Source organism: Ornithorhynchus anatinus, chromosome 11, assembly GCF_004115215.2.
Source record: "Ornithorhynchus anatinus isolate Pmale09 chromosome 11, mOrnAna1.pri.v4, whole genome shotgun sequence".
Classification (NCBI taxonomy): Eukaryota; Metazoa; Chordata; class Mammalia; order Monotremata; family Ornithorhynchidae; genus Ornithorhynchus; species Ornithorhynchus anatinus.
The window spans coordinates 61,551,065-61,577,668 of NC_041738.1; the positions used below are offsets into that span (position 1 = coordinate 61,551,065).

At 59.5% G+C, this 26,604-nt stretch overlaps 1 protein-coding gene across 1 annotated transcript; it reads left to right on the forward strand.

Moving 5' to 3' along the window:
- Nucleotides 1–851: 851 nt before the first annotated feature.
- CCDC47 (coiled-coil domain containing 47) lies at nucleotides 852–25,595 on the forward strand. Its single transcript, XM_029075561.2, has 13 exons — nucleotides 852–1,050; nucleotides 8,985–9,277; nucleotides 11,386–11,493; nucleotides 13,330–13,504; nucleotides 15,558–15,679; nucleotides 16,307–16,372; nucleotides 17,144–17,245; nucleotides 18,451–18,561; nucleotides 20,086–20,171; nucleotides 22,452–22,510; nucleotides 22,672–22,781; nucleotides 23,338–23,505; nucleotides 25,048–25,595. Exons 2-13 carry the CDS (start codon nucleotides 8,999–9,001, stop codon nucleotides 25,126–25,128), a joined length of 1,467 nt encoding a protein of 488 aa, XP_028931394.1. The 5' UTR covers nucleotides 852–1,050; nucleotides 8,985–8,998; the 3' UTR covers nucleotides 25,129–25,595.
- Nucleotides 25,596–26,604: the final 1,009 nt, after the last annotated feature.

A 26,604-nucleotide genomic window follows, 5' to 3' on the forward strand; every position in this document is an offset into this window, starting at 1 on the left:
GCCCGTCTATAGCGCGCTCACGTGTCCGGCCCACGAGGTCCGCCCTGACGTCGCCACGTCCTGGCGTCACGGCGCCCCGACGCAGGCCCAGCGATGCGAGGGAAGGAGGGAGCCCCAGCGGTCACGCCCGGAGGGAGGCCAGAAGGGGCCGCGGCCCAGCCCTCTCTGCGCAGGCGCGCCGGGCGGCGGTCCAGCGGCCCCGCCCTCTCTGCGCAGGCGCGCCGGGCCGCAGCTCAGCGCCCCCGCCCTCTCTGCGCAGGCGCGCCGGGCGGTGCTCCAACGGCCCAGTCCTCTCTGCGCAGGCGCGCGGGGCTTGGGGGGGGAGGGGAAGAGGGTGTCCAGCGGCCCAGCCCTCTCTGCGCAGGCGCGCGGGGCTGAGGGGGGGGGGGTCCAGCGGCCCAGCCTCTCTGCGCAGGCGCGCGGGGCTTGAGGGGGAGAGGAGGGTGTCCAGCGGCCCCGCCCTCTCTGCGCAGGCGCGCCGGGCGGCCCTCCATCGCCCCCGCCCTCTCTGCGCAGGCGCGCGGGGCTTGGGGGGGGAAGAGGGTGTCCAGCGGCCCAGCCCTCTCTGCGCAGGCGCGCGGGGCTGAGGGGGGGGGTCCAGCGGCCCAGCCTCTCTGCGCAGGCGCGCGGGGCTTGGGGGGGGAGAGGAGGGTGTCCAGCGGCCCCGCCCTCTCTGCGCAGGCGCGCCGGGCGGCCCTCCATCGCCCCCGCCCTCTCTGCGCAGGCGCGCGGGGCGGCGGTCCAGCGGCCCAGTCCGCTCTGCGCGGGCGCGCGGGGCTTGGGGGGGGAGGAGGGGAGTCCAGCGGGCCCGCCCTCTCTGCGCAGGCGCGCGGGGCGGCGGTCCAGCGGCCCAGTCCGCTCTGCGCAGGCGCGCCTGGCCGCGGCCCACGTCGAGCGCAGCTGCTTAGGGTGCGGGACTGAGCGGCCCCGGCGGCCAGGACAGGACAGGACCGGCCCGGCCTGGCCTGGCCTCAAGCGGACGGGACCGGCGGCGGTCAGGGGAGGCCGACCAGAATTAGCGGCGTTGCCGGACCTGCCTCTGAACCTCCGGTACGCTCGGGGAGGCCCGGGGGACCTGCAGGGGTTCGGTCAACGGCGACCTTGTCCTGTTTCCTCTTATCCCGCCCTGCCCCGCGCGCCCTGGTTGGCCTCTCTCTCCCCTTCCCGTCCCCCTTCCCGTCCCCCTTCCCTTTCCCCTTCCCTTTCCCCTTCCCTGTCCCCTTCCCTTTCCCCGTCCCTTTCCCCGTCCCTGTCCCCTTCCCTTTCCCCTTCCCTCTCCCCTTCCCTCTCTCTCCTCCCTCTAGGAAAGCAGCCCGGCCCCGTGGCTAAAGCCCCGGCCAGGGAGCCAGAAGGGCATGGGTTCTAATCCCGGCCCCGCTGTGTCACCTTGGACAACCGTTGCCCAGTGGTCCATTCCAAGCGCCTACTACAGTGCTCTGCACACAGTAAGCGCGCAGTCAGTACGATTGAATGAAGGAATGGCTGAAGTCGCTTCGCGGTGCCTCACTTCCCTCATCTTAAAATGGGAGGAAGGCTGTGAGCCCCAGGTGGGACTGGGTCCACCCCGATTGGCTTGTAATAATAATAATAACGTTGGTATTTGTTAAGCGCTTACTATGTGCCAGGCACTGTTCTAAGCGCTGGGGAGGATACAAGGTAATCGGGTTGTCCCACGTGGGGCTCACAGTCTTCATCCCCATTTTCCAGATGAGGGTAATAGTAATAATAATTTGGTATTTGTTAAGCGCTTACTATGTGCCGAGCACTGTTCTAAGCGCTGGGGGAGATACGGGGTCATCAGTTGGTCCCATGTGAGGCTCCCGGTTTTCATCCCCCCATTTGACAGATGAGGGAACTGAGGCCCAGAGAAGTGAAACGATTCGCCCACAGACACACAGCTGACAAGTGGCAGAGCCGGGATTCGAACCCACGACCTCTGTCTCCCAAGCCCGGGCTCTTTCCACTGAACCACGCTACTGAGGCCCAGAGAAGCAAAGTGACTCGCCCAAGGTCACGCAGTTGACAAGAGGCATAGGCGGGATTAGAACCCATGATCTCTGACGCCCAAGCCCGGCCACTGAGCCTGATGATGGTACTTGTTAAGCGCTCACTATGTGCCAAGCGTTGGTCTAAGCGCTGGAGGAGGTACAAGATAAGGGCGTCCCACGTGGGCTCACGGTCTTCATCCCCATTTTCAAGATGAGGGAACTGAGGCACAGAGAAGTGAAGTGATTTGCCCAAGGTCACACAGCTGACAGGTGGCGGAGCCGGGATTGGAACCCATGACCTCTGACTCCCAGGCTTGTGCCCTTGCCTCTGGGCCGTGCTGCTTCTAGCCACCCCGACCTTTACTACAGTCCCTAGCACAAAGTAAGCGCTTAACAGACCCCGTGGTTATTGTCGTTATTGTTACTTTTAAGAAGGTGAAGGAACGAGAGGCAGCGCGGCCTTATGGAGAGAGCCCGGGCCTGGGAGTCAAAGGTCCTGGGTTCTAATTCCGCTCTGCTAATTGCTTGCCGGGTGACCTTGAGCAAGTCATGTTTTAATGGTGTGTGTGAAGCGTTTCCTACGTGCCTGGCACTGTACTAAGCGCCGGGGAGATACAAGCTAATCAGGTTGGACAAAGGCCATGTCCCCTCTAGGGCTCACGGTCTTAGTCCCCGTTTTACAGGTGAGGGAACACGGCAGCCAGGTCACTTCACTTCTCTGGGCCTCAGTGACCTCCTCTGTAAAATGGGCATGAAGACTGTGAGCCCCACGTGGGACAACCTGATTATCTTGTATCTCCCCCAGCGTTTGGAAGCCAGGTTCTTCTGACCTCCCTGGCCTGGGCTTTATCCACCAGACCACACTGCACTTCATTTATCCGTGCCTCGATTTCCTCAAGTGTCAGGGGAAGCAGCGTGGCTTAGTGGAAAGAGCCTGGGCTTCGGAATCAGAGGTCATGGGTTCGACTCCCGGCTCTGCCACTTAACGTTGGTATCTGTTAAGCGCTTCCTATGCGCAGAGCACCGTTCTAAGCGCTGGGGTAGATACAGGGTCATCAGGTGGTCCCACGTGAGGCTCACAGTTAATCCCATTTGACGGATGAGGGAACCGAGGCAGAGAGAAGCGAAGTGACTCGCCCACAGTCCCACAGCTGACAAGGGGCAGAGCCGGGATTCGAACCCGTGACCTCTGACTCCCAAGCCCGGGCTCTTTCCGCCGAGCCACGCTGCTTCCTCACCCTCGTCAGCTGTGGGACTGTGGGCGAGTCACTTCACTTCTCTGGCCCTCGGTGACCCCATCTGTGAAATGGGGATGAAGACTGGGAGCCTCCCGGGGGGACAACCCGATGACCCCGTATCTACCCCAGCGCTTAGAACGGTGCTCTGCATGTAGTAAGCGCTTAACAAACACCAACATTATTATTAAAATGGAGAACCCTGTTCTCCCTCCTACCACCCCTATGCAGGACAATGTGCGTGACCTAATGAATTGGTACCTACCCTAGCCCTTAGAGCAGTATTTGACATATAGTAGACACTTAATACCCTTCATTCAGTCGTATTTATAGAGCACTTACTGTGTGCAGAACACCGTCCTGCAGCCCAGCGTGAAACAGGTACATTCCCTGCCCACGACAAGCTTACAGTCTAGATGAGGGAGGTAGATCTCAATGCAAATAAATAAATTAAATAAAAAAAAATAAATGTTGGTATTTGTTAAGCGCTTACTATGTGCCGAGCACTGTTCTAAGCGCCGGGGTAGACACAGGGGAATCAGGTTGTCCCACTTGGGGCTCACAGTTAATCCCCATTTGACAGATGGGGTAACTGAGGCACCGAGAAGTTAAGTGACTTGCCCAAATTCACACAGCTGACAAGTGGCCGAGGCGGGATTCGAACCCATGACCTCTGACTCCAAAGCCCGTGCTCTTTCCACTGAGCCACGCTGTGGACCTAAGTGCTGGGCGCCTGGGAGGGGGGAAGAGTCAAAGAAGCAAGTCAGGAAGACACAGAAGGGAGTGGGAGAAGAGGAAAAGGGGGATCGGGAAGGCCTCTTGGAGGAGATGGGCCTTCAGTAAGGCTTTGAAGAGGGAGGAGAGTCACTGTCTGTGGGATTTAATAATGTTGGCGTTTGTTAAGCGCTTACTACGTGCAGGGCACTGTCCTAAGCGCGGGGGGAGATCCAGGGTCATCAGGTTGTCCCACGTGAGGCTCACGGTTCATCCCCATTTGACAGATGAGGTCACTGAGGCCCGGAGAAGTGAAGTGAGGCGCCCCCAGTCCCACAGCTGACAAGCGGCCGAGCCGGGAGTCGAACCCATGACCTCTGACTCCCAAGCCCGGGCTCTTGCCACTGAGCCGCGCTGCTTCTATTTTGAGGGATTTGAGGAGGGAGGGCGTTCAGGATGGGTACCTGACAGAGACAGGAATCACCATTAGAAAAGAATAAAAGGCTGGAGTCGGGGGGGCAGGGACCAGTAATAACAATGTTGGTATTTAAGCGCTTACTGTGTGCAGAGCACTGTTCTAAGCGCTGGGGGAGATACAGGATCATCGTGTGAGGCTCACGGTTAATCCCCATTTTCCAGGTGAGGTCACTGAGGCCCAGAGAGGTGAAGCGACGCCCACAGTCACCCAGCTGACATGGGGCAGAGCCGGGACTCGAACCCATGACCTCTGACTCCCAAGCCCGGGCCCTTGCCACTGAGCCACGCTGCTTTTACCCTCCACCCCCAGATGTGTAGCCCCAAGGGGGAAGCCCTTCCCTCTGCCCACCCAGCACTGTACTGAGCTGTGTACTGAGTACCGGGGTAGATAGAAGAGAATCAGTTTGGACACAGTCCGTGTCCCGCTTGGACTGTGGGATTATCCCACGTGGCTCGCAGTCTTCACCCCCATTTTACAGATGAGAAGACTGAGCCCAGAGAGGTGAAGTGACTTGCCCGCGGTCACGCGGCGGACAAGTAGCGGAGCCGGGATTAGAACCCGGGTCCTTCCGACTCCCGGGCGTCGGGAGCTGATCTGTCACGGCGCAGCCGGGAGGAGGGTGTGGGATCTGATCCCGGGGCTCGGCCGGGCCCTGCCAACGGACCTCCACGGGATCGAATGATAACAACGGTCGTATCTGTTAAGCACTTACTATGTGCCACGCGCCCTTCTAAGGGCCGGGGAGGCTCAGTGGAAAGAGCCCGGGCGGGGGAGGCAGAGGGCAGGGGTTCGAATCCCACCTCTGCCCCTTGTCCGCTGTGTGTACGTAAAGGGAATATGAATACTCGAAATTAAGCTTTAATTTATGAGAAGCAGCGTGGCTCAGTGGAAAGAGCCCGGGCTTTGGAGTCGGAGGTCATGGGTTGGAATCCCGGCTCAGCCACTTGTCAGCTGGGTGACTCTGGGCGAGTCGCTTCACTTCTCGGTGCCTCAGTTCCCTCATCTGTAAAATGGGGATTAAGACCGTGAGCCTCACGTGGGACAACCTGATTCCCCTGTGTCTCCCCCAGCGCTTAGAACGGTGCTCTGCGCCTAGTAAGCGCTTAACAAATACCAACGTTATTATGATTACAGGCGAATCGGGCTGGACCCCGTCCCTGTCCCACGTGGGGCTCCCGGTCTCAATCCCCATTTTACAGGGAAGTGAGGCCCAGAGGAAGCGAAATGACTTGCCCAAGGTCACACAGCAGACAGTGCCGTGCTGGGTCTCCAGCTAGACACTCCCCGCTTGTGCCTGCGTCTTTGGGAGGAGACCCCAGTCGGTGGCATCGGGGGATTTGAGGAGCCATCGTCTCTGGGCCTCGGTTACCCCATCTGTAAAATGGGGATTAAGGTCGAGAGTCCCGTGTGGGACAGGGACTGTGTCCAATCTGATCGGCTTCCATCTACCGTAGCACTTAGTGCGGTCCCTGGCATATAGTAAGCGCCTAACAACAGTCCTTAAGAAGTTAGAGTCGTCTAGACTGTAGGCTTACGGTGGGAAGGGAGTGTGCCTGTTTATTTTTATGTTGTACTCTCCCAAGTGCTTAGTCATAATAATAATGTTGGTATCTGTTAAGCGCTTACTATGTGCAGAGCACTGTTCTAAGCGCTGGGGGAGATACAGGGTCATCAGGTTGTCCCACGTGAGGCTCGCAGTTAATCCCCATTTTCCAGATGAGGTCGCTGAGACCCAGAGAAGTGAAGCGACTCGCCCACGGTCACACAGCTGACGAGCGGCAGAGCCGGGATTCGAACCCATGACCTCGGACTCCGAAGCCCGGGCTCTTGCCACTGAGCCACGCTGCTTCTCTGCTCTCAGTACAGTGCTCTCCTCTCAGCGCTCAATAAATACGACTGACCAGTACCATTAAAGAAAAAATATGCAGTAAGGCCTAGTGGAAGGCGCGGGGGCCCGGGAGTCAGAGAACCTGGGTTCTAACTATAATAATACTAATACCTGTGGAATTTCGGTTCTTTCCCTGTGCCGGGCACTGTACTAAGCGCTGGGGTAGGTTCCAGGTACTCAGTTTATAATAATAATAATGATGATGGTATTTGTTAAGCGCTTACTATGTGCCGAGCACTGTTCTAAGCGCTGGGGGAGATGCAAGGTCATCAGGTTGTCCCCGTGGGGCTCCCGGTCTAGAGGGGGAGATAGACATTAATATAAATAAAGAAATTACAGATATATACATATGTGCAGATGAGGGAACTGAGGCACAGCGTGGCTTAGTGGAAAGCGCCCGGGCTTGGGAGTCAGAGGGTCATGAGTTCTAATCCCGGCTCCGCCATTTGTCCGCTGGGTGACCGTGGGCGAGTCACTTAAGTTCTCTGTGCCTCGGTTCCCTCATCTGTCAAATGGGGACGAAGACTTGCGGATCGGTTTTCTGCCGAGCCGGAAAGGCCGTCTGGAGAGACTGGCTGAGGTGGTGAGGTAGCCCGGAAGAAAGGAATCGGGTGAGCAAAAGGTAGAGTGGGAAGATCATGGCGGGCAGGGAATCATAATAAGAATGTCGGTATTTGTTAAGCGCTTCCTATGTGCAAGGCACCGTTCTAAGCGCTGGGGGGGGGGGGGGTTACGAGGTCATCGGGCCGTCCCACGCGAGGCTCACGGTTAATCTCCATTTTACAGATGAGGTCACCGAAGCACAGAGAAGTTAAGCGACTTGCCCGTAGTCACTCAGCTGACGGGTGACGGAGCCGGGATAGGTGTATCGACTCCGTTGCGTCGTGGTCGCCCAAGCGCTTAGCACACTCCTTAACCTCCCTGGGCCTCAGTTCCCTCATCTGTGAGATGGGGAGAAGATCCCTGGGCTCCTTCCCTGCTTCCCAGATTGGGAGCCCGGAGTAGGACGGGGGCTTCTTATTTTCTCCAGGTTTAAGTGTGTGCTCTCTTCTTCTTTCTCCCTCGCTAAGCCGTAATAATCGTCATGATTATGGTATTTGTTAAGCGCTTACTATGTGCCAGGCACTGCACCGAGCGCCGGGGTGGATCCAAGCATAGCGGGTCGGACACGATCCCTGTCCCGCGTAGGGCTCCCGGTCTCAGTCCCCCTTTTCCAGATGAGGTAGCCGAGGCCCGGAGAAGTGAAGTGACTCGCCCACGGCCACGCAGTCGACAAGGGGAAGCAGCGTGGCTCAGTGGCAAGAGCCCGGGCTTGGGAGTCAGAGGTCATGGGTTCGACTCCCGGCTCGGCCACTTGTCAGCTGGGTGACTGTGGGCGAGTCGCTTCACTTCTCTGGGCCTCACTTACCTCATCTGTAAAATGGGGATGAACTGTGAGCCTCACGTGGGACAACCTGTTGACCCTGTATCTACCCTAGCGCTTAGAACGGTGCTCTGCACATACTAAGCGCTTGACAAATGGCAACATTATTATTATTAATATTATTAAGGGGCGGAGCCGGGTTTAGAACCCGTGACCCTCTGACTCCCAGGGCCGTGCTGCCGGGGCCATTCCGCTTCTCCCGAAGGAGCGACCCTTGTCCCCGCCGATCGACTTCCTGGTCCCGGGAGCTGTTTCTCCGACTTGTCGGGGTCCTTCGGAATTTCGTCAAAGCGGCGGCGTGGCTTAGTGGACGGAGCCCAGGCCTGGGAGTCGGAAGGACCTGGGTTCTAATCCCGGCTCCGCCGCGCGTCTGCCGGGTGACCGTGGGAGTGGATTGGCGGGAGGAGGGAGAGACAACCGATATTACGGAGTGTCCAGTGACCGGCGGAGGGGAGAGCGGGACCGTGTGCTGGGACATAATCGATCGTCTATATTGAGCGCTTACCGTGTGCAGAGCGCCGGGGGCTTACGGTAGAACAGTATAACGGAGTTGGTTGACGACTCTCCCCCAGCGAGCTCACGGCCTACAGCGGAAGACAGATTCGTGGAAATAAATTAGGGATATATGGAGGGAAGTGCCGAGGGGCCGAGCGAGGGGTGGATCGAGGGGGCAGAGCCGAGGACGGCGGAGACGCGGAAGGGAGCGGGAGAAGCGGAGAGGACTTAGGGAAGACCTCCTGGAGGAGATGGGCTTTCAGTAAGGCGCTGAACGGGGGGAGAGTCATCGTCGGGGGGATATGAGGCGGGAGGGAGATCCGGGCCAGAGGTCGGAAGCGGCCGAGAGGTCGGCGCGGAGACGGACGAGAGGGAAGGACGTGAAGGTCGGGGTTGGAGAAGCTGATGGAGTGGTCAGGATGCCCATCCGGTGTCACTGAGCGGCGGGGCTTAGTGGATAGAGCGAGGACCCGCACGTCGGGGGGTCGTGGGTTCTAACCCCGACTCCGCCGCTTGTCGGCCGGGCGACCTCGGGCGATTCAGTTCACGTCTCTAGACCGCGCTCCCCTCCTTCGTAAAATGGGTATCGCAACCGTGAGCCCCCCGTGGGACGGCGTCCGACCCGACGTGCTCAGTATAGCGTCCGGCGCCCAGTAGGCGCTTAACGGGGCCCGGCGGGCGGGCGGGGGCCTGACGCAGGCTAGGGGCGGGCCGGGGCCGGGCCGCCGAGCGGAGCCCGACGTCCGGTCCCTCCGCGGTCCAGGGCCGGCGGCGAGGATGGGCGGCCCGGGCCTCCCGCGCGCCGCGCTGCTGCTGCTGCTGCTGCTGCTGGGCCGCGGCGCCGAGGCCAAGCTGGACGACTTCGAGGACGGCGCCGACGACCTGGCCGACTACGACGACAACGACTTCGCCGAGTTTGAGGACGGCGGGGAGGACGCGGGCCCGGACGCGCCCCGGCGCCCCACCGCCCCCGAGGACGACGAGGACGACGAGGCCACCGTGGAGCTGGACGGGCCCGCCGACCACCAGGAGGACTTCGAAGACGCCGACGTACAGGTGACGGATAAATCGGCCGCGCTCTTCGAGCGCCGACGGGGCGCCGGGCCCCGCGCCGAGCGCTAAGGCCGGTGACCGGTGCCCTGAGGGAAGGGCCGGGGAGGCCGGGGAACCAGCTCACTGAACCGCGCACTTGCTGGGTGCCCGGCGCCGTCCCGAGCACCTGAGAGAATAAGGAGCTTGTCTGCTAATCCTGCTGTATTGTAGTAATAATAACATCAATGACGATGGTACCGCTAAGCGCTCGCTATGTGCCAAGCACCGTTCTAAGCGCTGGGGTAGACACAAGGCAATCGGTTTGCCCCACGTGGGGCTCGCGGTCTCCATCCCCGTTTTCCGGACGGCGTAACCGAGGCCCGGAGAAGTGAAGTGACTCTCCCGATATCACCCAGCAGACGGGCGGCGGATTAGAACCCACGTCCTCTGACTCCCAAAGTCCGTGTTGTGGCCATCGGGCCGTGCTGCTTCTCTTGTACTTAATTGTACTCACCCAGGTGCTCAGTACAGTGCTCCGCACGTAATAAACCCTCGATAAATGCCATCGAGCGAGCGGGAGAGGGGAATAGAGTAGGGCGAGTGGCCCCCGTCCCTGCAAGGATTTAGATCCCAGCACGGATGACAGACGCTGGAATAAGCATCCCGAGGTAGGAGGAGGATCTATAAGTCGATAGTATTAGAGTGCTCACTCTGTGGCGAGCACTGGGCTCCGCACCTGGGGGAATCGAATACGACTGAGGTGGTCGACCCGATCCGCTGCCAACAAGGAGCTCAGAGGCTACGGGGGATAATTAGCCCGGCCCGGTAGAAGGAGCTCAGGTTTGGGAGCTTGGAGACCCAGATTCTAATCCCAGCCTCTCCGCTTTCATTCGTTTATTCGTTCGGTCGTATTTATTGAGCGCTCACCGCGTGCAGAACACTGTACTGAGCGCTTGGAAAGTACAATTCGGCAACAGAGAGAGACGATCCCCGCCCGACGACGGGCTCACGGTCTAGAGGGTTTTCTTTAAATGCTGTTTGTTGAGTGCTTACCTTGTGCCAAGCACCAGGGTAGTAATAATAATAATCGTATTTATTGAGCGCCTACTGTGTGCCAGGCGCTGTCCTGAGCACCAGAGTAATAATTATAATAATCATATTTATTGAGCGCTTACTGTGTGCCAGACACTGTCCTAAGCACCAGGGTAATAATTATAATAATCGTATTTATTGAGCGCTTACTGGGTGCCAGGCACTGTCCTGAGCACCAGGGTAATAATTATAATAATGGTATTTATTGAGCGCTTACTGGGTGCCAGACACTGTCCTGAGCACCAGGGTAATCATTTTAATAATCGTATTTACTGAGCGCTTACTGGGTGCCAGACACTGTCCTAAGCACCAGGGTAATCATTTTAATAATCGTATTTACTGAGCGCTTACTGTGTGCCAGACACTGTATAAGCAGCAGGGCGATGATAATAATCGTATTTATTGAGCGCTTACTGGGTGCCAGGCGCTATACAAAGTGCTTGGGAAAGTAGAATATAGCATCGGACGCTTTCCCTGCCCACAACAAGCTCACAGTCTAGCGGGGGAGATAGACATTAATCTAAGCGCTCTGCACACAGTAAGCACTCGATAAATACGATCGAATGAATGAGTAGAGAAATAAGCACAAGTTAGTAAGTTTGGATACTCTCCATGTCCCACGTGGGGCTCACGGTCCTAATCCGTATTTTCATTCATTCAGTCGTATTTATTGAGCGCTTACTGTGTGCAGAGCGCTGTACTGAGCTCTTGGAAAGTCCAACTGGGCAACAGAGCGAGACGGTCCCCGCCCAACGACCGGCTCAAAGTCAGGGAGACGGACAGCGAAACAAGTAGACCGGCATCGCTGTCGTATTTTCCAGTCGAGGGAACCGAGGTCCGGAAAGGCGAAGTGACTTCCCCCGGGTCACACAGCAGACAGAAAGCGGTGGCGCGATCGGAACCCAGGGCCTCTGACTCTCCGCTGAGCCTTGCTCCTTCTCCATCCCGTGCCCCCCTTCCCCGCCATCTGGGGGTCTCGGGGGGCGGTTTTCGGCCGGGGCCAAGCGGTCTGACGCCGGGTCCGCTCTCTCTCTCTGCAGGAGGGAGACGCCGAGAGCGAGCCTTACGACGACGAGGAGTTCGAAGGTTACGAAGACAAGCCGGACGTGTCTCCCAGCAAAAACAAAGATCCCATAACGATCGTCGACGTGAGCATACGGGCGGCCGAAGGCTCGGGACCTCGGACCTCGGAGGGGGGCGGGGGCGGAGGGAGGCGCGTCCGTCGATCGGCGAATAGTACCGACCGAACGCTTCCCGTGTGCGGAGCGCCGAGCGGCGGGGAGAGCGCGCCGGGGTCGGCAGACACGACCCCTGCCCTCGAGGAGCTGAGAGTCTAGCGTGGGAAACAGGCGTTAAATTAGGGGAGGGAGGGAGTGGTGGAGTCTGGGCAGCAGAAAGGGCCTAATGCAAAGAGCCCGGGGCTGAGCGCCAGGAGGACCTGGGTTCTAATCCCGGCTCCGCTGTCGTCTGCCGTGCGACCTCGGACTGATCGCTTCCCCGGGCCTCGGTTCCCCCCGTCCGTGGAACGGGGATTAAGCCCGAGGCCCCCGTGGGACAGGGGCTGCGTCCGGCCCGATTGGGGCGCGTCGATCCCGACACTCAGTCGGGCGCCTGGCACGTCGTGAGCGCTTAACTATAATTCAGAAATAAAAATAGAGAACTGCCGTGGGCTCAAGGGCCCGGGTAGCACAGAAGTGCCGAAGCGAGAGGCGGGAGAAGAGCTGAGGCGGGGCGGTTGAACTTTCCGTTAACCTCGGGGCCGCGGTCACGGGTTCTGATCCCGCCTCCGCCACCCGTCTGCTGCGGGGCCTCGGGCGACTGCCTCTACTCCTCTCGGGGCCTCGGTGTTCTCTCCCATCTGTACAGTGGGGATTGAGACCGTGAGCACCAAGTGGGCCGGGGACCGTGTCCAACCGGATTTGCTCGTATCTGCCCCGGCGCTTAGTACGGCACCCGGCACGTGGTCGACGCTCGACACGTACCACGGTTACTATTACTGGAGATAGGGCGGGAGGACGGACTTCCGTCCCGGCCCCGGTGAAGTGCAGCGGTTACTTCCGCTCAGGCCCGGGCTTCCCGTCTCTTCGGTTGGATTTCTTGCCTGTTTCTTGGTTTTTGAGGAGGGGTTGTGCGGGGAGGGCATCGGGAGCCGACCCCCACCGGCCCGTGGTCACCATTCGTTCATTCATTCAGTAGTATTTATTGAGCGCTTACGATGTGCAGAGCACTGTACTAAGCGCTTGGAATGGACAGGTCGGCAACAGATAGTCCCCGCCCTTTGATGGGCTTACGGTCTAATCGGGGGAGACGAGAACAATGGCAATAGAGTCAAAGGGAAGAACATCTCATAAAAACAGTGGCAGATAAATAGAATCAGGGTGACGTACATCTCATTAAACAAAATAAAATAAATAGGGCGATGAAGATCTATACAGTCGAGCGGACGAGTACGGTGCCGAGGGGGTGGGACGGGAGAGGAGCGGAGGGAAAGAGGGGAGAAGAGGGTTTAGCTGCGGAGAGGTGAAGGGGGGGTAGAGGGAGCAGAGGGAGAAAGGGGGGAGCTCAGCATGGGAAGGCCTCTCGGAGGAGGTGAGCTTTAAGTAGGGATTCGAAGACGGGAAGAGGATCGGTCCGGCGGAGGCGAGGAGGGAGGGCGTCCCGGGACCGCGGGAGGACGCGGCCCGGGGGTCGACGGCGGGACGGGCGAGACCGGGGGACGGCGAGGGGGCGGGCGGCGGAGGAGCGGAGCGTGGGGGGTGGGCGGTGGAAAGAGAGGAGGGAGGAGAGGTAGGAGGGGGCGAGGCGACGGAGAGCCTCGAGGCCTAGAGTGAGGAGTTTTCGTTTGGAGCGGAGGTCGATAGGCGACCACCGGAGGGGTCTAAGAAGGGGAGTGACAGGCCGGGAGCGTTTCCGCGGGAAGACGAGCCGGGCGGCGGAGTGAAGACTAGACTGGTCACCATGGCCACCCCTCCCCTCCTCCCCAGGTCCCCGCACACCTGCAGAACAGCTGGGAGAGTTACTACATGGAGATTCTGATGGTGACCGGGCTGCTGGCCTACATCATGAATTACATCATCGGCAAAAATAAAAACCACCGCCTGGCCCAGGCCTGGTTCAACACCCACCGGGAACTGCTGGAGAGCAACTTCGCCCTCGTCGGTGAGTCGGGCTGGTTCCGGGGGCGGGCGACCCCCACGTCCTTCCCCCCCGGGCCCGCTGAGGGGCGGCCCGGACCGGCTGGACGGAACACGTGGCCCCGGGAGCCATCCGTTCATCGTTCGGTCAGATTTATCGAGCGCTTACCGTGTGCAGAGCACCGTGCTGAGCGCTTGGAAAGTTCCGTTCGGCGACAGGTAGAGATATTCCCTGCCCAAAGACGGTCTAGAAGGGGGAGACAGACAAATCGAGTAGATAGGCATCAACGGCATCAAAAGAAATAGAATTATAGTTATATACACATCATTCGTAAAATAAATATGTACAGATATACACCAGTGCTGTGGGGTGGGGATGGGGGTAGAGCAGAGCAAAGAAGTAGGGGCGATGGGGAGGGGAGGAGGAGCGGAGGACCTGGGTTCAAATCCAGGCTCCTCCACCAGTCTGCTGTGTGACCTTCAGTCGTATTTATCGAGCGCTCACTGTGTGCAGAGCACTGTACTGACGGCTTGGAAAGTACCATTCGGCGACAAATAGAGACAATCCCTGCCCTCCGACGGGCTCACGGTCCAGAAGGGGGGAGTCAGACATCGAAACAGGTAAATGGGCATCAGGGGCATCGATATAAAGAAATAGAATTATAGATATATGTACACATCATTAATAAAATCAACAATAATAAATATGTACATATATACACGTGCTGTGGGGCGGGGAGGGAGGTAGAGCAGAGGGAGGGATCCGTGGCAATGGGGAGGGGAGGAGGAGCAGAGAAAAAGGGGCGAGTCACTTCACTTCTCTGTGCCTCAGTGACCTCATCTGTAAAATGGGGGTTGAGACCGTGAGCCCCACGTGGGACAGGGAGCCTGTCCGACCCGATTTGCTTGGATCCGCCCCGGCGCTTAGTACAGTACCTGACACATGGTAAGCGCTTAACACATACCATAATTAATAATATTATTACTCTTATAATCTGGCCCTGCCACTCTTCGGCTGAGGGACCTTGGGCAGGTCACTTCACTTTTCTGGGCCTCAGTTCCCTCATCTGTAGATTGGGGGGGGGGGGGCACCCTGACTCTGATCGCCCTCCTCCTTAGACTGTGAGTCCCGTGGGGGACAGAGACGAGGTCGGGCCTGATCATCTCCTATCTCTCCTAGTGCTTGGCACGTAGTGAGTGCTTATCAAAAAATAATAATGACAGTAATGATGATGATGGTATTTGTTTAGCGCTTACTGGGTGCCGGGCACTGTTCTCAGCGCTGGGGGAGGTACAGATTAAGTGGACTGAACACAGCCCCCGTCCCATATGGGGCTCACAGTCTTAATCCCCATTTTCCAGATGAGGGAACGGAGACACAGAGCGGTGAAGTGACTTTGCCCAAGGTCACACAGTAGACTAGTGACGGAGCAGGGATTAGAACCCAGGTCCTTCTGACTCCCAGGCCCGGGCTCTAGCCACGAGGCCTCTCAACTGAACCGGTTAACTTCCGTGCCGTCCCGGGGCGGCAGACGTTGACGTCCCCCACCGGCCTCGGCCTCCTCGCTCTACGGCGGCCCCGCCGGCCCCGAGAGAAGGAAATCCAATTCCCTAGAACTTCCCTCCCCCCGGTTTTCATCCCAGACCCTCGTGAGGAGCAGCGGCCAGAGCGCGGGCCTGGGAGCCCGAAGGACCCGGGTTCCGATCCCGGCTCCGCCGCGCGTCTGCCGGGTGGCCCGGGGCAAGTCGCCTCCCTTCTCGGGGCCTCGGTCACCGCGTCTTGTAAAATGGAGATGAAGACTGTGAGCCCCGGGTGGGACGGGGACTGCGTCCAACCCGATCAACCCGGATCTGCCGCAGCGCTTAGGTCCGTGCTTGGCACATTGGAAGTGCTAAACGAGTCCCTTCATGATTCCTATCATTGTTAGTAATAAAAATAACAACAACAACAAGCAGCGGCGGGTTCTCAAGCAGAACCCTGCCTGGAACCTGTTGGAAAGGCAGACAGAATGGGGATGGAGGGCTTTTCGTCTTTTTAAAGCGTATCGCGCGACACTGATGAAGTTGGGTCTCCCCAGGGGATGATGGCACCAACAAAGAAGCCACGAGCACGGGGAAGCTGAACCAGGAGAACGAGCACGTCTACAACCTGTGGTGTTCGGGCCGTGTGTGCTGTGAGGGCATGCTTATTCAGCTCAAGGTGAGCGGCGGGGGCCGGGGACGGGCGCGGTGAGGCAGGGTGGGCGGCTTTCATCTTCCCACCCCTCCCTCCTCCTGGTTTTTTGGGGTTTTTTTTTAATTTATGGTATTCGTTAAGCCCTCAGTATGTGCCAGATACTGTCCTAAGCGCTGTGGTAGATGCAAGCTGATCAAGTTGGACACCGTCCAGGTCCCCCGTGGGGGGCTCACAGTCTTATTGCCCGTTTTACACATGTGGGAACCGAGGCACAGAGAAGTGAGGCGACTTGCGCGGGGTCGCCCAGCGGACAAGTAGCGGAGCCGGGGTTAGAACCCGGGTCGTTTGGACTCCCAGGCCCGGGCTCTATCCACCAGACCGCGTCGTTCCCCTCCCTTCTCCTTCTGTTCCCTCCATCCTCCCCTTGTCCCCCTCCCTCTCCTCTTCCCCTCCCTCCTTCCCTCTTACCCCTTGCCTTTTTGCCTTGGGAGAGCCCAGCGCAGGTCCATCCCATCAGCTGAGGTTGGGGGCCGGGGAGGTGACGCCGGAGGGAGGGATGCTTGTCCCCAGGAGGGCTCAACCGCCCAGCCGGGAGAGAAGGGTCTCTCGGCGCCGTCGCCGTAGCCTGACCTGCCCCTCGCCCTCTTTCAGTTTCTCAAGAGACAAGACCTGCTGAACGTCTTGGCCCGGATGATGAGGCCAGCCTGCGACCAAGTGGTAACGACAGCGATAATTACAAATTGTGGCGTTTAAGTGGGCTTACCATGTGCCGAGCACCGCACTAAACACTGGGGTGGATCCAGGCGGATCGGGTTGGACGCGGTCCCTGGCCCATGTGGGGCTCCCGGTCTCCGTCCCCGTTTTCCAGATGAGGGAACTGAGGCCCAGAGAAGGGAAGTGACCTGCTCAGGGTCACCCAGCAGACACGTGACAGACTCGGGATTAGAACCCGTGATCTTCCGACTCCCGTGCCGTCAGCCTGGCCTCGCTATTCCCGCCACGGGCCGAGAGTCGGCCCTGCGGTCTTCCTGCCCGGCTGTCCGACAGTAAGCCCTCTCTGCCGAGACAGGGCCCCGATGTCCTCTGGGACACGGGTTAGGGCGCCCGGAGAGGACAGTAGAGTTAAGAGACACGACCCCTGCCCTCGAGAGGCTTTCGGTCTAGCGCGACTCACGATCCTTTTCACTGAACCGTGGGTGTTTCCCGGGCAGAGGGCTTGGGAGAGGACCAGCGAACCGGTCAAGATAAAATGACTTCTTCAATCTCAGCTGAAAAAGCCTCTCTGTCCCTTTTCCCGCTGGGCACGCGGTGGTATTTTTTGGGACCGTACTAACCGCTTGGGAGAGTACCGGCCACGCCCCCTGCCCACCGCCAGCTCCCGGCGTAGAAACTCTTTCGTTCAACCCTCACACCCTCCGAGCTGGGCCGTTCGGAGGCTCGGACGGTGCCTCGGCCTTCTCAGCGGGGAAACCCTCCCTGTCCTTTCAGCAAATCAAAGTCACGGTGAACGACGAAGACATGGACAGCTACGTGTTCGCCGTCGGGACGCGGAAAGCTCTGGTGCGGCTGCAGAAGGAGATGCAGGACCTGGTACGTTGTCGGAGGGGCGGTAGGAACGGCGTCGACCGGACGCCGAGCCGACCGGGTGCCGCGCGCTGTACTAAGGACTTGGGAGAGTAGAGCGGGAAAAAGCCACACGTTTCCTCCCGGGAAGGAGCTCCCACTCTAACAGGGAAGACGGACGGGGAGGTGTTGGCCGGTGGAATGGCCAGAAGAGGTAGTTAAGAATGCAGTTTTAATTCTTATGGTATTCGTTAAAGCGCTTGTTACGTGCCAGGCGCTGTACTAAACCCTGGGGATAGATTCAGTCTGGAAGCCCGGACTCAGTGGAAAGAGCCCGGGCTTGGGAGTCATAGGTCATGGGTTCGAATGCCGGCTCCGCCACGTTTCAGCTGTGTGACTGTGGGCGAGTCGCTTCACTTCTCTGTGCCTCAGTTACCTCATCTGTAAAATGGGGATGAAGACTGTGAGCCCCACGTGGGGCAACCTGATTACCCTGTATCTACCCCAGCGCTTAGAACAGTGCTCTGCACATAGTAAGCGCTTAACAAATACCAACATTATTATTATTACTTGTTTTGGTTTGTTACCTGTCTCCCCCTTCTAGCCTGCGAGCCCGTCGTTGGGTAGGGATCGTCTCTATCTGTTGTTGAGTTATACTTTCCAAGCGTTCAGTGCAGTGCTCTGCACACAGTAAGCGCTCGATAAATACGATCGAATGAATACGGTCCTTGTCCCACGGGGGGGGGGCTCACGGTCTCAATCCCCATTTTCCAGATGAGGGGAATGACATGCCCAAGGTCACGCAGCGGCGGAGCCGGGATCAGAGCCCAAGGCCTTCCGACCCCCAGGCCCGCGCTCTGTCCACTGGGCCACGCTGCTTCTTGAGATAGACACCCCAGTGCTAAGGGTGGGTTTATTCAATAGTATTTATTGAGCGCTTACTATGTGCGGAGCACTGTACTAAGCGCTTGGAATGGACAAATCGGCAACAGATAGAGACGGTCCCCGCCCTTTGACGGGCTTACGGTGTAATCGGGGGAGACGGACGGACGAGAACGATGGCGATAAATAGAGTCGAGGGGAAGAACATCTCGTAAAAACAGTGGCAAATAAATAGAATCAGGGTGATGTACATCTCATTAAACAAAATAAATAGGGCGATGAGGAGCTATACAGTTGAGCGGGCGAGTATAGTGCCGAGGCTCCTTCCCGTCATCCCTCCTTCTCCGCAGAGCGAGTTCTGCAGTGACAAGCCCAAATCCGGGGCAAAGTACGGGCTTCCTGACTCGTTGGCCATCCTGTCAGAGATGGGCGAAGTCACAGAGGGAATGATGGACACCAAAGTAAGTGCCGCCGGAGAGGAGCCGGGATTGGGGGGCGGGCGCGGGGGAGCCTGGCGGAGGGGTGACCCCAGCTGTGGGGGTCCCTCGGGGTTCAGCGCTGGGTCCCCTTCTATTCTCCATCTGCACCCGCTCCCTTAGAGAACTCAGTCGCCCTCCTGGCTTCACCTACCACCTCTATGCGGATGATTCCCAAACGTTCCTCTCCAGCTGAGATCTCTCTCCCTCTCTGCACTCTCACTTCCCCTCCTGCTTCGAAGACGTCGCCACTCGACTGTCCCGCCGGCACCTCAAACCTAACGTGTTCCACGACAGAACTTCTCATCTTCCCACCCAGACCCTGTCCTCCCCCTCCTTCCCGTCCCACAGGCCCGTAACCTTGGCCTTATCCTTGCCACCTGTCTCTCTCATTCAACACACGGATTCAATCCATCACGAAACCCCGTCGGTTCCACCTTCACAGCATGGCCAGAATCTTCCCCTTCCCAACTGCTCGTTAATACAGACACCCTCTCCCGCCTTGATTACCCTATCGACCTCCTCGCTGACCTCCCGGCCTCCTGTCTCTCCCCCCTCCGGTCCAGACTTCACTCCGCTGCCCGGATCATTTTCCTCCAAAACCGCTCGGGCCGTGTCTCCCCTCTCCTCAGGAATCTCCAGTGGTTACTCATCCGCTTTCGCATCAGACAGAAACTCCTTACGATCGGCATTAAAGCAGTCAGTCCTCCCGCCCCTCCTACCTCACCTCGCTACTCTCCTGCTCCAACCCAGCCCGAGCACTTCGCTCCTCTGATGCCAACCACCTCACTGTGCCTTAATCTCATCTGTCTCCCCGCCGACCTCTCGCCCCCATCCCGCCTCTGGCCCGGAACGCCCTCCCTCCTCGTATCCGACAGCGACTCTCCCCCACTTCGAAGCCTTATTGAAAGCCCACCTTCCCTGACTAAGCCTTCCTTTCCTCCTCTCCCACCTCCTTTTGCGTCGCCCCCGACTTGCTCCCTTTATCCATCCCCCCCGCCCCCAGCCCCCCAGCACCTAGATCCGTATCTCTAACTTAACGTCCGTCTCTCCCTCTAGACCCTTAGCTCGTTATGGGCAGGGAATATGTTTATTGTTGTATCGCACTCTCCCAGGCGCTTAGTGTGCTGCACACAGTAAGCACTCAATAACTACAAGGGACCGGCTTGACAGGTACCATTTTGAAAAAAGCAAACGTCCGGTTCCCGGCCGGCAGGGATCTGACCCGCTCATGGGGGAGGCGGACCGGAATACTCTCTTCAAGTCGGTTACCGACCAAAGGAAGGAATTGCAGTGTACAGACTCTGTTCCGTTTCCTGTTGCCGTTGTCTTTCCTGGGGGACGGGACGGGACGGGGGGCTCATAGCCGGAGAAGGGGCCCTTTTGAGACCGCCTCTGCTATTGGACTTTTGAGATTTGGGAAAGTGAGTGGAGGAGGAGGAGGTGGGGAAGGTCTGTGGGGCAAGCGATGAAGCGAAACCAGCTCTGAGCACGGATTCTCTCTCCCAGATGGTGCACTTTCTCACGCACTACGCCGACAAGATCGAATCCATCCACTTCTCAGACCAGTTCTCCGGTCCCAAGCTAATGCAGGAGTAAGTACGAGGGAGGAGCTCCCCGGGCAAACGCTAGCCGTGCGGGAGCTCGGAGCCGGGCCCCCGAGAGAGGTCCGACCGCCGGATCCGCCCCGCGGCCCGGACGCCTTCCCGGCCACCCTCCCCAACGCTCGGAAGCCAACGCGAGGCAGCCGCGTCGGCCCGTCCTGCTTTTATGGGCTGCCCCGCCGGGAGGAGGAGAGGCGCCGCTTAACGGTTAAAGCCCCGGCCTGGGTTCTGATCCCGGCTCCGCCGCTTGTCTGCTGCTGGTGACCTTGGGCAAGTCACGTTACATCTCTGGGCCTCGGTTCCCTCATCTGGAAAATGCCGTTTGAGGCTGGGAGGCCCAAGAGGGATGTGGAATGTGTCCCACCCGATTAGCCTGTAACTACCCCGGCGCTTAGAACAGTGCCTGGCACACAGTAGGAGCTTAACAAATATCATAAAAAAAAAAAAAAAAACCAACTTCCGGGATGGGTCTGTGCTGAAAACCAGAGAGGGGGAGGCAGTGGGGTGGGAAGGGGGCGAGCGGGGGGTCTTCCCTTTGTGGATCAGGCCCTGACTTCCAGCTTTGAAGCAGGATGAAAACATCCCCCTCAAAACTAATAGGGTCCCCTGTTTTGCGTGGGGACCAGTGAACCGAGTCGCTCGATGAGCCAGATGGAGAATTTTATTCCAGAGTTCTGGTCGGTCTCCATAATAATCGGTAGTAATAATAATGTTAGTATTTGTTAAGGGCTTTCTACGTGCAGAGCACCGTTCAAGGCGCTGGGGGAGATACGGGGTCATCAGGTCGTCCCAGGTGAGGCTCCCCGTCTTCATCCCCATTTTACAGATGAGGTCACTGAGGCCCAGAGAAGTGAAGTGACTTGCCCACAGTCACCCAGCTGACGAGTGGCAGAGCCGGGATTCGAACCCATGACCCCTGACTCCCCAGCCCGGGCCCGGGCCACACGTCTGGGGCTTGCAATCGAGGGAGGAAGAGAGACTCTAAAATTCTTCTCCTGAGAGGAAGGAGGGGGATATTTCAACGAGTGAGAGCGTAAGGAATGGAGGATGAACAAAAGCGCTTGCAGATGGGAAGCAGCCTGGCGTAGCGGCTGGAGCCCGGGCGGGAGTCAGGAGGTCATGGGTTCTAATCCCGGCCCCGCCGCTTGCCCGCTGTGTGACCTTGAGCGAGTCACTTCCCTGCGCCTCGGTTCCCTCAGCTGGAAAATGGGGATCGAGACCGTGAGCCCCACGTGGGCCAATTTGCTTGTATCCAGGTGCTTAGTACAGCGCCTGGTATGGAGTAAGCGTTTAACAGATACCGTTACTATAATTAAGTAAAGCGTGTGACTGGAGGACGGGAGTAGGAGATAGGATAAAGGAAGTAGTGTGGCCTAGTGGATAGAGCACCGGCCTGGGAGTGGGAAGGACCTGGGCTCCGATGCCGCTGTGCCGCCTGCCTGCCGTGTGACCTTGGGCGAGCAGCTGTGCCTCGGCGTCCTCGTCTGTCAGCTGGGCCTTAAGACCGTGAGCCCCATCTGGGACTTGGATCTGTCCCGGCGGTTAGTACGGTGCCGGCCACGTAGCAAGTGCTTAAGAAATACCATTAAAAAAAAGAAATAATAGCCGAGGCGAGAGAGCTGAATCGGGAACGGCCTCCCGGAGGAGATGTGGGAGTCAGTTGTATTTCTTGAGTGCTTACTGTGTGCGGAACCCTGTACTAAGCAGAAGCGGCACGGCTCAGTGCGGAGAGCCCCGGCTTGGGAGTCGGAGGTCATGGGTTCGAATCCCAGCTCTGCCACTTGTCACCTGGGTGACTCTGGGCAAGTCACCTCACTTCTCTGCGCCTCAGTTCCCTCATCTGGAAAACGGGGATTAAGATTGTGAGCCTCACGTGGGACAAACCTGATGACCCTGTATCTACCCCGGCGCTGCTCTGCACGTAGTAAGCGCTTAATAAATACCAACATTATTATTACTAAGCGCGTGGGAGAGGACAGTATAACAGACACATTCCCTACGCACAACCGGCTGCCAGTCTAGGGGGGAGAGAACCGTCGCCCGGGAATTAGGAAGCGAGTGGGGGCTCCAGTTGGGGAAGGGCGAGAGCCAGGGGTCGAGCTGGGAGAGACGTGATGGAGGCCCACCGGTTACCGTAGCTGGAAGGGGCAGAGAGCGCAAGCTGGGGTCTGGAGGAAGAAGAGAGCGGGGACGGGGAGGGTGTCGATGAAAATCACACCTGAAGTGGGCCAGGTCCCTCTCTAACCCGCCTCCTCTTCTCCCGTCCGGCAGGGAAGGGCAGCCGCTAAAGCTGCCGGACACGAAGAGGACGCTACTGTTTACATTTAACGGTGAGCGGCGGGGAGCCGGGCCCCCCGGCCGCCCGTCTGGAGCCCGGGGGAGACACCGGGGCATGGGCCGGGCCCGCGGACCCGAGTGGAGGCGGGCGGGGAGGGGCTGGCCGCCGGGGCGGGGAGCGGGTCCCCTGACGGGCGGCGGCTTGGTCTTCCAGTGCCCGGTTTAGGGAACACGTCCCCGAAGGACATGGAGGCTCTTCAGCCGCTGATGAACATGGTCATCTATTCCATCGACAAGGCCAAGAAGTTTCGGCTTAACAGAGAAGTGAGCGCCGCCGGCTCGGGCCGCTGCCCGCGGCTCCGTCGGGGCGGGGCTCTCCCGAGCGCTTAGCACGGTGCCCTCTGCCCACCGTGCGAGCCCGCCGAAAATCAGTCCGCCGGCGGGATTTATCGAGCGGCAGCGTGGCTTGGCGGGTGGAGCCCGGGCCTGGGAGTCAGAAGGTGGTGGGTTCTAATCCCGCTCTGACATTTATCTGCCGTGTGACCTTGGGCAAGTCTCTGCTCTGGGCCTCGGGTCCCTCCTCTGGAAAACGAGGATCGAGAGCGTGAGCCCACATGGGACCGTGTCCGAATCCGATTCGCCGGTATCCACCCCGGCGCCTAGGCCGGCAGCCGGGCACGTAGCGAGCGCTTAACAGACACTGTAATTATCATTATTGCCGCGTGCAGAGCACTGAACTGAGCGCTTGGGAGAGCACGATCTATAATAAACGGACACGTTCCCCGCCCCCGACGGACGGAGGTGGCGCGGTTCCCGCGGCTGGGCCGAGCGGGGCCGCCCGCCCGGTGGCTGAGGCGTCCCGTTTTCCCCGGGGGCGCAGGGCAAGCAGAAGGCCGATAAGAATCGGGCCCGCGTGGAGGAGAATTTCCTGAAGCTGACTCACGTGCAGAGGCAGGAGGCCGCCCAGTCTCGCCGGGAGGAGAAGAAGCGGGCCGAGAAGGAGCGGATCATGAACGAGGAAGATCCCGAGAAGCAGCGCAGGCTGGAGGTAGGAGGATCGCGGCCGGGGCCGCGGCCGGCTGGGTCCCCGGGGGGCGTCGAGGCCGGCGACCGGGCAAGGAGGCCCCGAGTGGCCGCTGGCTTGCCCGCCCGGGCGTCCTCGGGCAGTTGGATCCGGAGGCCGTCGCGCCGACAAGGAGAATGATGAACGCGTTGGCGGGAAGAGGCCGAGCCGGGGAGACAGAAGGACCCGGGTTCTGATCTCACCTTCTCCGCTTGCCTCCTGTGCGATCTTGGGCCAGTCACTTCTCTGCGCCTCAGTTACCTCATCTGTAAAATGGGGATTAACCGTGAGCCTCACGTGGGACAACCTGATGACCCTGGATCTACCCCAGCGCTTAGAACAGCGCTCTGCACATAGTAAGCGCTTAACACACACCAACGTTATTATTAATATTATTACTGTGTGCTAAGTAGTGGAGTAGATGCCAGTTTCTCAGACCCGGTCCCTGTCCCGCACGGAACTTGCGGTCTGACTTTGGCCCATTTAACAGTGGAGAAAACTAAGGCCCAGAGAGTACTAGTAATAGTATTCATTAAGCACTTTCCTTGGGCGGAGCACTGTAGTGAGCACCGAGGACGAGTACGCAGGTGGGCGTTGGAACCGGACCCCTGACCTCGGAGGGGTTCACAATCTATGAACGTAGGGAGGGGGAGGAGGAATTAAGTAATAAAAATAAGAATTGCGGTGCTATCTGTTAAGCGCTTGCTACGTGCCGGGCGCTGTACTAAGCACCGGGGTAGTTACGAGGTCATCGGGTTGGGCCCAGTCCCTGCTCCACGTGGGGCTCGCACGTTTTCCAGAAGAGGTGACCGAGGCCCAGAGAAGTGAGGGGACCTGCCCGGGGTGACACTCGAGGCCAGCGGCAGAACGCGGGCCGCCCGGCGCCAGGCTCTTCCTACCGGGCCTCGCTGTTTCCCCGGCCCCCGGCACCTCCCCGTGACGGCGAGCCCCCGCCGCAGCCCCGTTCCCCAAGGCCGTAGCCTCGGAAGCCCGGGGCGAATTCAGCCCCGGACAGAAGGGGCCGGACACCGGGGAGCCGCACCGGCTCGGCTCCGAGGCCGCGCCCCCAAACCGTGGTCTGGGGGTGACGCCTGCGGCACGTTTCCCCACCTCCTCCCCGAATAGATTTTGGGGCCGAGAGCGGAAGGGAGGGACGTGCCGTCCGCGGCCCCGGCCGACGGGCCGAGCCGGACCTTGGCGGTCGGGCCTGGGTCCGGGCCGGCGGGAAAGAGTCTACGAGGAGCTGGGGGCGGGAGGGGGTCCCGCCTGCCCCGAGGAGCGGGCGCACGCGGAGGCCGAGGACCGGAAGCGTTTGGTCTTCCCGTCTCCCACCCGGCGAGGTACCCGACCGATCCCCCCCCGACGGGCGGCGCCGGCTTCGCCTTTCGGGTCCGAGCGGCGTTGACTCGGGTCCCCCGGGGGCGGACGGTTTCCGGCGTCTCCCCCGCGTCGCGGACCCTCGGGGAGGGCGGGACGGCGGGCCTCAAGCTCCACCCGGGCCCCCCCCCCGCCTCCTTCTCCCCGCAGGAAGCGGCTCTGCGGCGGGAGCAAAAGAAGCTGGAGAAAAAGCAGATGAAGATGAAGCAGATCAAAGTGAAAGCCATGTAGACTCCCGTCAGGGAGCCGGACCGCCCGGGCCGCGTGGAAACTCGGACCTCACAGGGTACCAAAAACCCGTCCCCCCTCGACTTCCGTCAGACGCTCTCAGCCCCTGGGCTCCCTCACTACACCGGGCCGGCTTAGGCGGCCGGCCGGACCCCCGCAAGAGACACGCGGGCCCCCGCAAGGGCCCTCCGCCTGGGTATTTTTCTTCCGGACGATCAGATTATTGCCGTGTATTTTTTTAAAAGGAACGCCGTCGACTCTCTCGGTTCTCCGGGTTTGGTCTTTACTCGCCACGCGATCCCGCGGCGCCGGCGCGGTCTCGGCGCTCTGCCGGCGCCGAGTCGGCGAGGAAGCGGCAGGCGAGAATTTGCAAGCGGGTGGCTCTCCCACCGGATCCCGACCGGGCTCTACACCGAGATCCTCAAACGGGGTGTTGAGATTGAACAATAAACGGTTCTTGGTCTTTCTCTTTTCCGTGTCGCCGTCCAGCTTGCGAAAGAGCGAGACCCGAGAGCCTCGCCCGGAGCCTGGCGCATTCGGAGATTCTAAACACGTGTCGTCCCGGGCGCTGTTTTTGAAGGTTTGGGGCCGGGGGTGGGAGTCGGGGGGGAGCCGCGTCGACAGTGTCAGGGGGCTTCTGCTCTGAAACGAGTCGGTTCTACGGGGGGCTTGGTGTGCCGATTTAGAAAATTCCGGACTGGCGGTCAGCTCCTGCCTCCTCAAGCTGGTGCCGGTGCGAATGCGGCGTTTTTAGGGGCGGGAGGGTGTGTGGTTGCGTATGTATTATTTTTTTTTGACCGGCAGCAGTGCATGAGAAATCGGTGGCGTCACCCCTCAGATCGTTTCCGCTCTTGATAGCTCACCCGTCCCCCTCACCCCCTTCAGTTTATACATTCATTGGATCGTATTTATTGAGCGCTTACTGTGTGCGGAGCACTGTACTGAGCGCTTGGAAAGTACAGTTCGAGTAACTTTTTCTGCTAGTTTGCTTGTCCGGAGAACACGAATCGAGAAGCCCGGATCTCCTCCCCCAGCCGGTCGGGGCACCCCGCGCCGCCTTCCCCTGGACGCCACGGCCAGGAAGCCCCTCGGAGCTCGCTCCCAAGGAAGCGGCGTCGAAGGGGAGGCGGGGGCGCGCACGGGGTCGCCGCGTTTTACGGAGCCTTCCCGCGTCCTCCCGGTGCGTGGCATCCGTCCCATCCCCGCTCGGACTGGGCGTTTCTCGTTGGGGCTGGGGGCGCGGCGGGGACGGACGTTTCCCCCCCACACACACACACCCCGGGACTCTGGAGGGGCAGATCGGGTCTGAGGCGAGAACGGCCGGTTGCTAGCGGAAACAGTCCACACCGCATCGGTGGCCGCCTGGATACTCTTCGCCGGTCTTTGGTGGTGGTTTTTTTTTCGATCCGAGCGAATGCAGGTATCTGTAACGCGAGAGGTTGCGAGTGTGATGTTTTTTAACGATCCGTAGGGATTAAA